The following is a 16,990-nucleotide window of genomic DNA, read 5'->3' as shown; positions in this document are numbered from 1 at the left end:
AAATGCAAAATATATGAGATTAGTCATAAGGATAATTGCCATATTGTGTCCCTTGATAGTTTTGATGTTCCTTAAAAAAGTATTGCATACATTGCAAAATTAAGAAGTGAAATATTGCACACATTTTAAAATAAATAATACAAAAATAAGTTCAGAACAACCACCTACCACTACAGACTATGTATAGTTATGTTGACAGTGTTGATTATACAGTAGCCACGATTTTACCTGCTGCCGTCTCTGGTCAGCCCATCCTGGCGTCAGACCTCTGTGATCTTTCAGGATGTTCTCCAGAAGGATAAGTTCCGTATTGATCTGGACACCGCTGCCCTGGTCACCTGCCCTCTTCAAGGTCATATCCAGCTGCTTGAAGGTCACAGATGCATCTGCCATCGCCTCCCCCAGCTGTAGGTAGTCATGCCAACAGGGTTCCCAGACCTCTTCTTTAACACGCAACAGGCTGAGAGACACGGGCCTGTCACCGGCAGCCCAGGATACAAAAGACTTGCTCTCCTCTTCCCAGTAGCTCAGGAGGAGACTGCTACCTCGCACCTCGTGCATCTTCCTGGCCATCTCCAAAATCTCGAATTCGGTGTCGTACCATAAAACAGAACTGAATGTAATTTTTTCCTGGTCATCAGAACTGAATGTATGAACGGACACAAGCTCATTGAGAAGTATGTTGTCCAGATCAGCTTTGTGGCACTGCTCAAGGTTTTCCATCTCTGGTGCTGTCAAGATATTGGCAAAATACAGTGACATTACTGAACTGGCCACCATCAGTAGCATGTTGCATACTGTACCATTTCTGGAAATAATGTCATTTTACACCTCCCCTTCAGTAAAACGATTGAGTTTTACCTTTCTCCTGTACTCCCAACCATTCTTTGAGTCTGGCAGTGCAAATTTTACCTCCCAGCTATCATACATAATTGAATCTTGTGAGTCCAGCCAGCAGTTTGCTGGTACCTCCTGCCGACTGTAATAGCACTTTCTCTTCTCTTTCTTATTATTAGTAGGCTGTTATTATTAGCCTAACAACAACAATAGTTTGTGCATAATTGAGCAACAAGGTATCCATATTTTAGCAGAGCACACTTACCGAGTTGTGGCCTACTTTATACACTTGTATTTTTGACACAGATTTATGCATGTGCTGTTCATGCGAAAATGTGCCCAGATCAAAACAACTCCTAAACCTCAGCTTTCAGTGTTCATAACTAAAGTAAAGGAGATCTAGTAAAATAGTCTTTGATTTTAACATTGACCTATCGAAAGAATGGGTTTCATTTTATCGGATCAAAGAGATGACGAACTAATGGGCTGTAGGATCAATGGGTCGGCCCAAAGGGGCTTTGGAGAAACATTCAACAAGAAATTCTAGCTTGTAACTAGATGTAGCATCAACAGACTAAGAGAATGGCTGAAAGAACAGAATAAAATTCAATTATTTAACTGAAGTAGAAGTGTAAAATGAGCTTATTTCCAGAAATGGTATACGTAGTACCACTCCAACACTGCTGTTTGTTAGTCGTAATGGCTTACCAACAATGACTTCTGAGATCTTCCCCATCATTTTGATCAGAGTATCCATGTGTGCTCTGTGATCTTCAAAGATCCCTAGGTCGTCCTTCCTAAGAACTAAAAGCTTCTCTGGATCAAGAGAGATGACTTTGTCCTTTAAAATTCTTTTACCTGAAAGATAAAGAAAACTTTGAACAATTCTCAGGGGGGAAAAAAAACTATTTTCACTTTAGAAATATGACATTTCTAGGGACAGGAACCACTTACACTGAGCATAAAGCCTTTTGAAGTTCTCTCGGTGTTTCAAAGTGGTCTTCAGATGACCAAGACGAACATCACCATGGACTAAGTCGTTAAGCAGTTCCACAAAGGAAGCTTGGCATTGTTGCATTGTAGCGTTAGCATCATCATCCAGTGACCACGGCTGACTGCCTGCTAGAATACACACAACACACTCAGCATACCTTCAGAGGGATCGAGCGATCTATCCGTCCATTTAAAGGTCATTAAAGCCTAAACCATCTACACAGTAAAACATTACAAGACAGTTAAACGTAAAAAGGTAAGTTTCCCAGCTGGCACAAGTTTGTAAGTTAACTCAACTTGAGGCCGAACTAAACTCGATGTCACGGTTTTGTGCAAGAGAGCCCAAATGCAGCACACAAAGCGGAAGGTCTGGGATTGGTGAGGGATTTATTGAGACAACTACAAAAAAACACTACACTGCTCAGCAGAGCTAGAAAACAAAACAAACCCACGATGGGGAAAACAGGAACTAAAGACAGTAAAACAAAGACACTTACATACAAGGGTTTCGGGGATCAGGTACACTAACAGGGTCCGACAGATACAGAGTGACAACTCTGGCAAAAGAAGACAAATGACGCAGCACGGGACAAGGGGAGCACAGGACTTAAATACACAGGGGCAATCACAGAGCAGGGACACGATAGGTAGAACACAACAGGATCCAGGTGGTTGACGAGACAGAAACAGGGATACAAACGAGGCACAGGCAATCAAGGACAATGATAACAAGAACAGATAATGACACAGGTGGAGACAATGACTAGGGAACAGGAGGCAAGGGACAAGACCAATAGTCAGAACAGAACACAGGTGAAAACAATAAGGAAAACTAAACGGGCCAAATGAGAATCAAAAACTAGACCACAAGGGGCAGGAGACAAACGAGGGGCGTGGCAGGTAAACACAGGAGCACATGAGGAAATCAAAACAAACCAAAAGCACATGACACTAGCGGGGCAGAGAAGAGAATAGAGAGAAAGACAGGGAGAGAGAGACAGACAGACAGACTGACAGAATCAGACAGGCAGGGAGACAGAACCAGACAGAATGAGATTGAGAGAGAGAGAGAGTCAGAACCCTACAGGCAGAGAGAGAGAGAGCACAAGACAGAGAGAGCACGAGGCAGAACCAGATAGGCAGAGAGAGAGAGAGAGAGAGAGAGAGAGAACCAGACAGGCAGGGAGAGAGAGAGAGAGAGAGAAAGCACGAGACAGAGAGAGCACGAGATAGAACCAGAGAGGCAGGCAGGTAGAGAGAGAGAGCACGAGACAGAACCAGATAGGCAGGGAGAGAGAGAGAGAGAAAGCATGAGACAGAGAGAGCACGAGACAGAACCAGAGAGGCAGGCAGGCAGAGAGAGAGAGCACGAGACAGAACCAGATAGGCAGAGAGAGAGAGAGACAGAACCAGATAGGCAGAGAGAGAGAGAGACAGAACCAGATAGGCAGAGAGAGAGAGAGAGAGAGAGAGAGAGAGAGAGAGAGAGAGAGAGAAAGAGAGGGAGAGAGAGAGAGAGAGAGAGAGAGAGAGAGAGAGAGAGAGAGCAAGACAGAGAACGAGACAGGCAGAGAGAGACAGAGAGCGAGATAGAGAGTCTGAGACAGAACCAGAGTAAAGCAATGGCAACATAACAATTCCAGTGGAGTGAGTTCATGACAGAACCCCCCCCTCAAGGGACGGCTCCAGAAGTCCCAAAAAGAGGCACCACCAAACCGGGTGGGCGGAGGGGGGAGCCGGCGGAGGGACAAGGCAAAGCAGAGGCTGAAGGACGGGCAAAGACAGAGGCAGACGGACTGGTCAAGACACAGGAAGAGGTAGGGGTCGAGACAGAGGTGCGACAGGTCGAGACAAAGGTAGAGTGACAGGTCGAGACAGAGGGACAGGTGGAGACAGAGGTAGAGGTCGAGACAGAGGGACAGGTCGAGACAGAGGTAGAGGTCGAGACAGAGGTAGAGGTTGAGACAGAGGGGCAGGTAGAGACAGAGGGGCAGGTTGAGACAGAGGGGCAGGTTGAGACAGAGGCAGAGGTCGAGACAGAGGGGCAGGTTGAGACAGAGGCAGAGGGACAGGTCGAGACAGAGGCAGTGGGACAGGTAGAGACAGAGGGGCAGGTTGAGGCAGTGGCACAGGGATGGGCAGATGGAGAATCAGGCAAAACACAGGACTGGGGAACATTGACAGGAACATAAACAGGAACTTTCACAGGCACAGTGATGTTGACGGTGACAGGAACGGGGACAGAGATGACGGTGGGGACAGGTACAGTCACAGAAATGTTCACAAAAAATGGTGCAGGGAAAAGGGTCGAACGGACATCAACATGGACTGGGATTGGGACAGACATAGGAGTCGGCACCAGGACACGGACGGGGACAGGCACAGGGATAGTGACAGGCAGAGTCAGGGGGATCGTGACGGGCACAGGAATAAAGAGGGGCTTATGGCATTGGTGAGTAATGGGAGAAGACTGGGACATAGGGGGCATAGCAGGTTGGGACATTGGAGGTAGGATAAACTGGAACAAAGATGAAGATGGGAAGGTGGGAGCAGGATCTGGATTGGGTGCAACGGCAACGGGATCAGGGGCGGCGCCAACGGGATAAGGGGCGGAGCCTTTAGGACCGGGGGTGGCGCCGTCAGGATTGGGGGCGGAGCCATCAGGATCGGGAGCGGCGCTTTCGGGTCCGGGGGCGGAGCCGTCGGGACCGGGGCGGAGCCATCGGGATCGGGGGCGGCACTTTTGGGGCTGGGGCGGAGCCATCGGGACCGGGGGTGGAGCCATCAGGACAGGGGGCGGAGCCATCGGGACCAGGGGCGGAGCCATCGGGACCGCGGGCGGAGCCGGTGGGATCGGGGGCGGAGCCATCGGGACCAGGGGCGGGGCCACCGGGACCAGGGGCGGCGCCATCGGGACCGCGGGCGGAGCCGGTGGGATCGGGGTCGGAGTCATCAGCAACGGGGGCGGAGCCATCGGGACCAGGGGCGTAGCCATCGGGACCGGGGGTGGAGCCATCAGGACAGGGGGCGGAGCCATCGGGACCAGGGGCGGGGCCAGCACCAACAGGAACAGGGTCAGGTGGGCCTTCAGTGGGAGAGCCGGACTGACCTTCAGACGGACAGCAGGACTGACCCTCAGCAGGACAGCTGTGCTCAGGAGCGATGTCGCCGGGGGTCCCGGCCGGAGCGAAGGTCTTGGCCTGAGTGATGTACTCGAGGGTCCCAACTGCATCGGGGGTCTCGACCGGAACAACGTTGTGGGAGGTCCCATCCGAAGTGGGGGTCTCGCTCGAAGCATCCGCAGCAGGCGGCTTGAAGTTGGGCGGACCTTCTGGTGGCTTTGGGTCTTTGGGAACTGAGCGGGATTCAGGCAAGGCTGAACCGGCAACAGACAGGTCAACAGGAACAGGCGGGGCAGAACCGGCAACTGGCGGGGCAGAACCGGCAACAGGAACAGGCGGGGCAGAACCGGCAACTGGCAGGGCAGAACCGGCAACAGGAACAGGCGGGGCAGAACCGGCAACTGGCAGGGCAGAACCGGCAACAGGAACAGGCGGGGCAGAACCGGCAACTGGCAGGGCAGAACCGGCAACAGGAACAGGCGGGGCAGAACCGGCAACTGGCAGGGCAGAACCGGCAACAGGAGGCCCCTCGAGAGCAGATGGGTTGGCTGGCTTGGCGGCGTCCGGCTCGAGGGCTGTCCTCACGCCGACGTCCGGCTCGGGGGCTGGCCTCACGGCGACGTCCGGCTCGGGGGCTTGCCTCACGGCGACGTCCGGCTCGGGGGCTGGCCTCGCGGCGACGTCCGGGTCGGGGGCTGGCCTCGCGGCGACGTCCGGGTCGGGGGCTGGCCTCACGCCGATGTCCGGGTCGGGGGCTGGCCTCACGCCGACGTCCGGGTCGGGGGCTGGCCTCACGGCGACGTCCGGGTCGGGGGCTGGCCTCACGGCGACGTCTGGATCGACCAGTGCAGTAGGTTGGCCGCCAAACTCTGGCTGTTTGAGAGCGTTGAACTCTTGCAGAAGGGCGGCCAGCTCAGGTGAGTACAAAGACTGGAGTCGGATTGGCGAACACACTGGCTGGGACTGGACCGGCGGGCAGACAGGCTGGGGCTGGGGCTGGGACGGCGAGTAGTCTGGCTTGGGCTGGGCCGGCGGGCAGACAGGCTTGGGCTGGGCCGGCGGGCAGACAGGCTTGGGCTGGGCCGGCGGGCAGACAGGCTTGGGCTGGGCCGGCGGGCAGACAGGCTTGGGCTGGGCCGGCGGGCAGACAGGCTTGGGCTGGGGCGGCGGGCAGACAGGCATGGGCTGAACGGACGGACTGGCAGGATCAGAGTCTTCCTGGATGGTTTTAGGACGGCTCTTGCGGCGCCCGTTGCGACGGCGCCTTCTCCTGGTGGGTAGCCAATCCTCCTCCCAGTTGTAATCCTCATCATCCGTGTCAGAGAAGGACCACCAGTCAATCTCCAGAGGTGGGGGTCTTGGAGGAGCTCTAGGGGCCTGAAAGCGACCCCCCATTCTAGGGGAGCCCCGCATAGCAAGGCGAGTCCCACGATACAGTTCAGGATCCAGGCTGGCATGGGAGTGAGATGATGGCATTCCAATATACCCAACATGAAGCGAGCGTGGCTCCGGCACGGCTGTCTGTGCTAGGTGTGCTGCTGGGCTCTGTTTAGGCTGCGTCATTCTGTCACGGTTTTGTGCAAGAGAGCCCAAATGCAGCACACAAAGCGGAAGGTCTGGGATTGGTGAGGGATTTATTGAGACAACTACAAAAAAACACTACACTGCTCAGCAGAGCTAGAAAACAAAACAAACCCACGATGGGGAAAACAGGAACTAAACACAGTAAAACAAAGACACTTACATACAAGGGTTTCGGGGATCAGGTACACTAACAGGGTCCGACAGATACAGAGTGACAACTCTGGCAAAAGAAGACAAATGACGCAGCACGGGACAAGGGGAGCACAGGACTTAAATACACAGGGGCAATCACAGAGCAGGGACACGATAGGTAGAACACAACAGGATCCAGGTGGTTGACGAGACAGAAACAGGGATACAAACGAGGCACAGGCAATCAAGGACAATGATAACAAGAACAGATAATGACACAGGTGGAGACAATGACTAGGGAACAGGAGGCAAGGGACAAGACCAATAGTCAGAGCAGAACACAGGTGAAAACAATAAGGAAAACTAAACGGGCCAAATGAGAATCAAAAACTAGACCACAAGGGGCAGGAGACAAACGAGGGGCGTGGCAGGTAAACACAGGAGCACATGAGGAAATCAAAACAAACCAAAAGCACATGACACTAGCGGGGCAGAGAAGAGAATAGAGAGAAAGACAGGGAGAGAGAGACAGACAGACAGACTGACAGAATCAGACAGGCAGGGAGACAGAACCAGACAGAATGAGATTGAGAGAGAGAGAGAGTCAGAACCCTACAGGCAGAGAGAGAGAGAGCACAAGACAGAGAGAGCACGAGGCAGAACCAGATAGGCAGAGAGAGAGAGAGAGAGAGAGAGAGAACCAGACAGCGAGGGAGAGAAAGAGAGAGAGAAAGCATGAGACAGAGAGAGCACGAGACAGAACCAGACAGGCAGGCAGGCAGAGAGAGAGAGCATGAGACAGAACCAGATAGGCAGAGAGAGAGAGAGAGAGCACAAGACAGAGAGAGCACGAGGCAGAACCAGAGAGGCAGGCAGGCAGAGAGAGAGAGCACGAGACAGAACCAGATAGGCAGAGAGAGAGAGAGACAGAACCAGATAGGCAGAGAGAGAGAGAGAGAGAGAGAGAGAGAGAGAGAGAGAGAGCGAATGAGTGAGGAGAGAGAGAGAGAGAGAGAGAGAGAGAGAGAGCAAGACAGAGAACGAGACAGGCAGAGAGAGACAGAGAGCGAGATAGAGAGTCTGAGACAGAACCAGAGTAAAGCAATGGCAACATAACAATTCCAGTGGAGTGAGTTCATGACACTCGAGGCTTTCTCTAAGTACAAGCTTAAGGCAGCAGGGCAACTTACTTTTTTACGATTAACTGGCAGTGGCTTCCATGTTTTACAGTGTAGGGCTTTGGACAAATTAATGAAGCCATGTAATGAATTACAAAACGCTGACTTGACTTGACTAAACATTGTGCCTAAACGTTATAACTAAGAGAAAACCTAGTACAATCATTTGACTGAAATATTGTCTGACCATGAGAGAGCAGCTGGAAAATGGCCGACTGGGGCTCCAGGAGCTGTTCCACTAGCTTGGCAGTGAATCGGGCTGAAGACTCCCTTATGATGGCAGACAGCAGCCAGACAGGTGGCCCGGATGAACACTGCAAGACATGCTTCACAAGGTCCCCCTCTTTCTCACTCTGCAAAAAAACAATGGGAAATCAAACACAGAAATATGTAAAAGATTAATAGCTTACGACGCATAAATTGTTTCTACCTTTGTAAGTTGCCTCTATTTGTAAGATATTTTTTGGGCTTCTACACCTTTATTATAAGGATAGGAAAGCCAGAGAGAGTCAGGAAATGAGAGGAAAGAGAGGGATAGGGAAGGATTGGGAAATTACCCAAAGTCGGAATCGAACCTGGACCTCTACTCTACTCTTCTTCCCTCCTGGGATCAACAAAGTGACTTAGTACTACTCTCATGTTGTTCCAGACTATGACACTGTGATGAGAGGCCAGATTTTGGTACGTGTGTTTTTCTCACACACAGTAAGTGGAGGCGGGCAAGAGAGAGATCGCCTTCTTATAAGCACCAGTGGCTTTTTTTAAAGGAGATCAATTGACTCAAAAAAGTTAAAGAGTGCTCCTCTAATAGTTTAAGTCAATGTAAAGAGAGTGTATCTGGTCCGAAGCAGTATAGACTCACATGCAGTAACTTACTTTGCAAATGTTCTGTATTGATGACATGCAGGAATCCTCAAAGCAGGTTTGGATGGTCACATGGGTTTTCTTTATCGCTGCGACCGCTGTTTCAAGACAACAAAGACCAACTCTGTCCCTGTCTTGAAGCTGTATAGAAAAAGAAAAAAAATGCGGATATACAAAAATTAAGACATAGAGTTGGTGGCAAATACATTGAAATACAGGGTAGGTTACAAATTCAGTCTCTGACTATATTTAAGATGGAATAAAAGAAAACTTAGTCCTTACCTGTGAGATCCTTTTCCTCAAGTCACTCTCCACCTGGCTTCTCCACTGAGGTGTGACATCTTTTACAGTGCACTCCACACCGAATAACGCATCCCACAGCTTGCAGAAAAAAAAACAGATAGAAAGCATCTTTAACAGTGCATTCCACACCAAACAATCTCACAACTTGCAGAAAAACAGAAAGAAAGCACACCTCTACTTCTTTAGGGTAAGAAAACTTGGAGTTTTTCAGCAATGGCAATTGAACAAGTTTGTCCCTCCACTGGCCACATTGACGCTGGATGTCTTCCAGTCTCTCAACAAGCTTAGCCTGCCTGTGAACCTTCTCCTCACCCTCAGTGGTCTGGAACAGAGACCAGCCTCAGTGGTTATATATAAAACGTTAAATTGTGAATTTTTCACGCACCTCTGCTGGAAGGTGCATAGGAGATGACCCATGGGTCACTAATCAGACAATTTGAAAAAACGCACACACTGACCATTTCGCTGTTTCCTTTAATACACAACGGTTCAGTCATAACACATAACACAGCAAAGCATAATGTTAATAATCACAAATTAGCAGGAGGTCAGTGACAACAGTGATGATATTATGCGCAATGACTTGCGGTATTACCTTTGAAATCTGCATGTCTACAACTTCTGCAAACTTCAGCAAGAGCTGGAAGGACAGGACTACTGATTTGTATGAGGGAACGAGTCGTGCCATGGTGCAGGTGCTGTTGTGTACGCAGATGCAACACTCAAAAATAGCCATGACCCACTCAGAGACACACAGCCTGCAAAACGAGACACATATTAGCAAACAGGCAACAGGCCTACATGTTAGTACTCTTTCAACGTTTCAAAAAAATTGTCAAGAAACTACCTCTCTTTGTTGCTGTCCACTTTCGTCAGCAAGAGGGTTAGTATGCCTTCAGCTACCTAGACACACAAAAATAAAAACTAAATGTTAATCAGATACTGCTGTGAAGTGGAGAAACACCATGTAATTGTTTTAGCTAAATTACATTATATAATACATTGTTAAGTTTGAATGCACAGTATATTATATACATGTGTCAAATATTATGTACTGTGCACGGTAGATACCTCAAGAACTTTAGGAGTTGTGTTGTTGTCCAGTCTTTGTTCATATAGTCTCAGTCTGTACATTAGGCTCTGAATCAGGTATTCTGGAGCAACGCTACTGAGAGCAGCAAACTCCACAATGTCCTCCATGGCCACCATAGATAGCCAGCTGATGGAAATATGAGGGCTCTCAATGGCCAAAGATTTGTTGCTGCCAATCAACTCCATCATGATCCTTGAACAACAGAAAAAACAGAAAACAGACACACTTACCTTTGAGTTGCCTGCTATTGGGATAGCCAGAATACATGTGCAGACAGGAGCAATCAGAGATGGAAACTGGGCCCCTTAACCAATGCTAGATACATGTGATGTGTGTTTGGCGCTACCAGCAGGCGACCCAAAACACTACAGGTGGACACACAGACCAATAGACAGATAGACAGAAGGACAGTCAGACAGACAGACAGACAGACAGACAGACAGACAGACAGACAGACAGACAGAGACAGACAGACAGACAGGGTCACTGCAATACCTGGCCCAACCCCCTCCAGGGGTTCAGGTAATAATCAATGTTTACAAACAATGTGGAAAAAAAACAATAGTTAGTTACAGTATTTGAATTATCACCACCATAATGCCCTTCAAAGGCACAGCACAGTAACTGTCCTATCATTGAAACTGAAAATAAAATGCCTGCAATTTCAAAGCCTTGGTATTAGGTTGGTATTCTATTTTAGTTTCTGCAAATATGACATGGCAATATCCCTATCATTGTGTTTGGAGGTAGGGTGCGCACATCCACAGGTAGTTGTCCAGGTGCAAGACAAAAAGTAGTAGGTAGTGTGATGAAGTGGTCTGCACACTGTGTATTAACTACAAAAATACTTTATTTTATTTAAACATATGGCATAAACATATGCCATATGTTTAAATAAAATAAAGTATTTTTGGAGTTAATATACAGTGTGCAGACCGCTTCATCACAATATCCCTATCATTGCCATTACATGCAGAGAGCCTATGTTATAATTGTATTGTCACCAAAATGATAATGCCCATGTCTTAATCTATTACTTAGGACTATGGCAATGTCATAGTAATGTTGTTATGATGTAGTTAATGTTTTTTCAAAGAAAAGTGAATGGGATCGCTGGCACTCCCAACTGCATGAGAGGGCTATTATATAACAATTAGTGGTGTGCATTGGCACTGCCCTCACGATTGGATTCCGATTCAGGAGGTAGCGATTCGATTCGATTCGTTTCAACTCGATTCGATACGATTCAATTCTACAATGCAAAGTTTTCAATGCTTTGAAGTGCTTTTATTTAATTTACCATTCATTTGCTCCTGAAACATCCACGGACGTTACTGAAACTTGAAAAATTTGCTGCATCGATTCTGGAACTTGTTGCATTGAATTGAATTGTCCATGCCCCGCATTGCATTGCATCGCCGAATCCATTATTGTTGACAACACTAGTAACAACACTATACCTTCTCTTGTCTTGCTGGCGTCTGAGTTGGTCTCTGAAGTGGCTGTACTCGATGCCTTCCAGCCCTGACCAGCCCTGCTCCTCCACAGCGCCCCCTAGCCTGCGGGAGTCTGCCCCCGGCTGCCTGAAGGTCAGCAGCAATGGTACCAACAGCACCAGCTCACACAGCATCCTCCTTGCACACATGTTCATCAGGCCGACCACCAAACTAGAAATCAGATCAAACAAGCACTTTACAATGTACATAGTAAGACATAGTAATCAAATTTTTTGAACACACCAGAGCCAAGACATATAGTTATATTTCTGTACTATATCTCAGCACTCAAGAATTTAAGGCTTATGACACAAAAGTTCAGTAGAGAACTTACTGGACTGATCGGGGAAAGATCTGCTGCATCTCCTCTGTACTTTGTGGCTGTAGCGCTGCACTGGAAGACACCAATCGGCACAGTCTGGCCAGGTCTTGCATGTCGAGTTTGATGCCACATGCATTGGCAATTTGGAAGACGAAGAAGCCAGTCAGCAGCGGCTTCCCAGACAGGTGTTGGGGACATTTCTGTTTACTTTTCCCTTCACCTGTAGACAGCAGTTGAGCCAGCTGTGCTGCTATTTGCTCTGAGACCTTTCGAATAAAACAAGAAACAAAATAAGGATAATATATTTTGCATTCCAGTGATACCAGTAGGGGTCATCCAATTATCCCAAATTGTGAATGTTATGATTCTTATCATTTCAAAATGAATAATGCTGTATTCTAATACATACAGTAGTATATACACCAACGAAAATAATTGTATCAATATATTCAAAATTCTTACTGGAAGTGCCGGTGGATTCCAATTCTGTCCATATGAGATGTGCCGAGTATCGCCAAAAGCCTGCTGATAACACTTTAAATGCTTCACTAGTAACTCAACAGAGGACATGTCGGATTTGTCCCATTTCTGAAAGATTCTGTCCAGGAGAAGGCTAGCTGATGCTTGCCATTTTTCACCTATAGCTTTCTCATTAGATCTCATCCAGTTGAGGAGCCGCCCAGTCCAGGATTCAGAGCAAGTTATGTAGCCCTCATAGACAATCAGTTCTGTATATGAAGCGAAAATCATGTGAACATCCTAATCACTCAATTGTGTTTACTCTACTGTAAGAATGGAGATTATTTGATGACTCAGAAATGATACTGTTTGCTGTTATCTCAGTAAAGTTGACTTAAGAGGTCATCACCCCCATGCCATGTGGTGACTCAAACCCCTGGGGTGTCACTGGCCCTAGCAAGACAAAGGACACTTTTGGGGTGGGGGGCTGCAGTATATAATCTCACCTCCGATATCCATCTGGGAGTCTCATTCCATCTCTGAAGGGGCTCCAATCTCTGTCTTTCTCTCCCTCTCTCTCTCCCTCTCTCCCCCTCTCTCCCTCTCTCTCTCTGTCTATCTATCTTGGGTAAACTGTATTTGATTTCACTGTATCCTATGTAACCCGCAGTAGCCTTGAGTTAGGCTAAATGTAATGTTACCTTGCAGTTGATAATTAAATTGTCATAACATTCATTCATTTGCATCTCCTCATCTGTATCATGCCATTTGCCTTTCCTGTGTCTTAAGTTAACACTGCTTCTGTTTCAAATGCCCACTCCTGGCCGTCGTTGGTTAGGAATAAAGTGGAAAAGTTATATACTTTTACACTACTAAGAGTCTACTTATTCACTCAAGTGGGTTTACTGCAGTATTGTGCTTATTATGTCATATCTGCAAGACTGCATAAAACCCAGTCAATACCTACAGACTTCAAAACAGATTAAAGACATCTACGTTAGGTTCTCACCCACACAAGGATAGTTAAGTTTACATATACCTTTTACTTGACGATCAAATGGAATCTGAATACATCTTGTGGCCATCTCTTGTATTTGCTTCTGTTTCTGTTGCACACCATAATGATACCAGAGATTTTGTCCATATGGTACGTCAGCCATTGGCAAAGAACATGTTGCCTCAATGAGGATCTCTTCTTTGCCATGCCCCCTGGAAAAAAGAAAAGATCTTGGTAATGATACAGTATATATACACAATGGTAAATAACTGACATTATGGTCAGAGATTGTGACTGAAATGCCATCCATAATTTTGCACAATTATAATTTCTTTTTAGATTACTGTCATGACAGACGTTTCAGCTGCACAGAGCCTTCTTGGGTGACACTGAAGAAGGCTCTGTGCAGCCGAAACGTCTGTCATGACAGTCCCTGCAAAGTTAAAATAAAATAAAACCACAAGAAAGAAGAAAAATTGAGTGCGATCCATTCCCTACTACTTGATTACTTCAGAGACGCACCAACAAGACGGAAGAGCGCGGTGTGTGGAAGATAAGATTATGAGATGTAAAACTTACCTCAGATGTGTAATACTAAGTTCTCTGTAATAATTGCCTGACATCAGAAACAGTTGGCCTGTACTTTGGTCAAACTTGAACTTCTTGTCCAACACTGCGTACATATGAATGGTGAACACAGGGCCATCTGGACATTTTGGCTTTGGTGGTGTTGACTGGTTTTGGCTAAGAAGGACATCCAGAGAGAGAGAGAGAGAGAGAGAGAGAGAGAGAGACAGACAAATTCCAATCAATACTCAATGCAGAACTATGTGTATACAGTAGGTCATCTAATCAATCAGTATATTGGGGTAGGGACAGATTTTTTAAAATTCTAGGACTGACATCTGACTTACAATTAAGGCATAATCATCTGAAATAATAATAATTAAAAATAATAATAATAATCATTATCATACATTTTATTTAGAAGTGACTTTCGGAAAACTCAAGGAAGGACATAGGCCTACTTGAAATATTGTAGCGAGTACCCCAAATCCACACAACATCAGCCTGAACGTGACAATATCATTACAATAACACAACACAAATAACTTACACACATTAAAATGGGTGACTCGCTATACTTACACATACGTAAAGCATACTTCCCTAATGGAAGTCCTTATGAATAATAGCCGAATATGAATTAAAAAATCCTTATGAATAATACCCGACCATTAGATATCTCTGCAGGTGTCTCACCTCGTATCCATGTTTTGGGTTTGTTGTCCTCTTGGGGTCTTGTTATGACCCTGCACGGGCGGCGTCTGGGACCCAGTGGTGTTGGCTGCAGCCTGGGCGTACGTACGGCTCTGTTGAAGGTCAGGGGGGTCGGTGGATGAGCCCACCTCCACGTCTGGACCCGTGTCCATCTTCTCCACACCTCTCTCATCCACACCTCCCTCCCCACCTCTCTCCTCTAGATTCTGGGATGTGACTTGGGCATTACCCTCTTTTGATGCTTTGTCAGTGTCCTTTTCTGACTTCTGTTGCTTTGTTTCTTTCTGAGACGCCTGTTGTTGTCTGTGGCCTCTCTTGCCATCTCCCTCTTCCTTCAGAGACCCCTGCCGCTGCCCTCCATCAGGTGAGGATGCTGCTTTCTTGTCCCTCTCCTTACTGCCCTCTGGACTCTTAGCCTGAGGTGGCTCTTGTGTGACAGCCATGGTGCTGTCAGGGTCTGTCTGGGTTCCCTGTGTCGTCTGCAGAACTAGGTCTGTTTGTGTGCACACATTTTTCATCTTTTCCTCACTCTGCACTGTGATGTCAGCTTGCGTTTGGTTCTGCTTGGTGACTGTGGTGCCAGTGTTTTCTATCTGGGTCCCCTGGGTCCTGTGAGGGACAGTTCTTGTCTGTCTTTCAACATCTCTCATTTGAGCTTCTTTCTGGTTTGAGTGGGTAGGTGTCCCCAAGTCTTCATTTGAGGTTCTGGCTGCCTGGTCATCGCTGCACTGAGGTGCCTCTGTGGTAGTCTGATGCTCCGCATCCACCTCCACCTCTCTGGTTTCAACACCAGTAACGCAGTCCTCATCTTGTTCTTGTGGTTTGGCCGGGGCTCCACCGGCTGGTGGTTGAGTCCTCCCTTCTTTCTGGCGCTTCTTGCCTTTCTTGGGGGTTTGTTTCGGGGCATCTGCCCTGTCCGGCCTCTTGCGAGTCCTTTTCCTCTTCATGTCTGTGTGAAGTTATGCACAGAAAATAGGGCACACCTAATGTCAAGGTCTCGGTCTGTTGTAAGGAACCAATTGCTTGATAAACTCTCTATTACTTCACCATTTTTTTCAGAAGCCATAGAAAGCAAAAACTTGTGCGCTTACGCGGAGGCTACAGAGGCAAATGGTGCCCTTAGGTATATGACGGGGCTACAGCTGACTGTTGACGGGTCAGCGCAAGTGAGTCACCAGTGTGGGCAGCTATGAGATGCGCATCTGCTGTTCTTTGCATTTCATGGCAATTGACTTTCATTTCCTTTGATACATTGGCATTTCATGTAGGCCTATCACAAGCAGGACGCCAATATAGGACAGGGGGTGCACATCAGCACAAACTTTTAAACATGTTTAACCTTACTGCGTAATACGGTGCGTATTATTGGGGGAATACTAACAGGTTGATAAGAGGTAGAAAATGGTAGAACATCTGAACTTGGATTTGGATTGGATCGACTCGCACACGGTTAATTAGCCTACTTGATTATCACATATGCTAGTCTACAGCAAGTTGCCAACATAAAGTGAAAAGACTGGTCATATAGCTTAAAGGTGTAGGAAGAGTTCTTACTTTGACACCGTCCGAACCAGAGGAAGATGAATCGCACTATCTCGGTCCGAGTTGCATCCAAACTGTCATTTGCGCATCCGACAGGCGAAAAGTCACCTCTGCCTGAATCGCATCTTGTAAATGTGTTGATTTCCTTGTTTGGGGTGTTAAGTTTCAATACACCTCAAACGTTCAGCTGTAAGACACCAACCTTATGACACTGCAAAATAGAGCGACTAGCCCAAGTAGACTATTGCCACACACGGATTTAATGCACCAAGGAAACCAAACTGTTTTCAGTTTCGTTTCTGGTCATTTACGCTGCTGTTTATTGAAACGAATCTTATACAGAGGGAATCTTTTATTGGTTTCATTTACAAGGAAAGGGACACCAGCAGACAGTCTAGGCTATATGAGAAATCATGGAGCGAAGATCAAGGACAAGTCAAAATCCAAATGTATTGGCAGTTTGGCACATAAAACACAGATACTGTATAAAACAAACAAAAGCATATCCCCTGTACACAGTGAAACAGCGCCCCCGTTGACAATAATGAAGCAATGAAACGATCCCAAAGAATTGAAACACCTGCACGAGTTAAAACAATTGTAATAAATTGAGTTGGTAAATATGAAGAAACATCACAGCATAGATTTGCTTCTGAGAGAAGAGCAATCACATACAGTAGGCCTACAATTCATATTTTTCATCACAGTGCATTTAGGCTATACTGCTTTGACTCTTTTCTCCACTTGACTCCCTCCTAACATTGGAGGCCATGGAGCATCTTTAGTA

At 47.3% G+C, this 16,990-nt stretch overlaps 1 protein-coding gene across 1 annotated transcript in view; it reads right to left on the bottom strand.

Moving 5' to 3' along the window:
- Positions 1–16,463, bottom strand: part of rnf213b (ring finger protein 213b) — a 76,143-nt gene extending 59,680 nt beyond the window's left edge. The window contains exons 1-17 of the mRNA XM_063221788.1: positions 16,216–16,463; positions 14,644–15,610; positions 13,960–14,124; positions 13,423–13,592; positions 12,387–12,652; positions 11,937–12,190; positions 11,567–11,773; positions 10,085–10,298; positions 9,861–9,916; positions 9,609–9,771; positions 9,186–9,335; positions 8,993–9,091; positions 8,723–8,851; positions 8,034–8,199; positions 1,792–1,959; positions 1,546–1,695; positions 229–731 (exon numbers count right to left, since the gene is read on the bottom strand). Coding sequence (XP_063077858.1) covers positions 229–731; positions 1,546–1,695; positions 1,792–1,959; positions 8,034–8,199; positions 8,723–8,851; positions 8,993–9,091; positions 9,186–9,335; positions 9,609–9,771; positions 9,861–9,916; positions 10,085–10,298; positions 11,567–11,773; positions 11,937–12,190; positions 12,387–12,652; positions 13,423–13,592; positions 13,960–14,124; positions 14,644–15,608 — 3,825 coding nt within the window. The 5' untranslated portion in view covers positions 15,609–15,610; positions 16,216–16,463. The remainder of the gene's footprint in view (positions 1–228; positions 732–1,545; positions 1,696–1,791; positions 1,960–8,033; positions 8,200–8,722; positions 8,852–8,992; positions 9,092–9,185; positions 9,336–9,608; positions 9,772–9,860; positions 9,917–10,084; positions 10,299–11,566; positions 11,774–11,936; positions 12,191–12,386; positions 12,653–13,422; positions 13,593–13,959; positions 14,125–14,643; positions 15,611–16,215) is intronic.
- Positions 16,464–16,990: the final 527 nt, after the last annotated feature.

The sequence above is a fragment of the Engraulis encrasicolus genome, chromosome 17 (genome assembly GCF_034702125.1).
Source record: "Engraulis encrasicolus isolate BLACKSEA-1 chromosome 17, IST_EnEncr_1.0, whole genome shotgun sequence".
NCBI lineage: Eukaryota > Metazoa > Chordata > Actinopteri > Clupeiformes > Engraulidae > Engraulis > Engraulis encrasicolus.
Note: the sequence above shows the minus strand (reverse complement) of the source record. Positions and strands in the feature narration are given on the sequence as shown.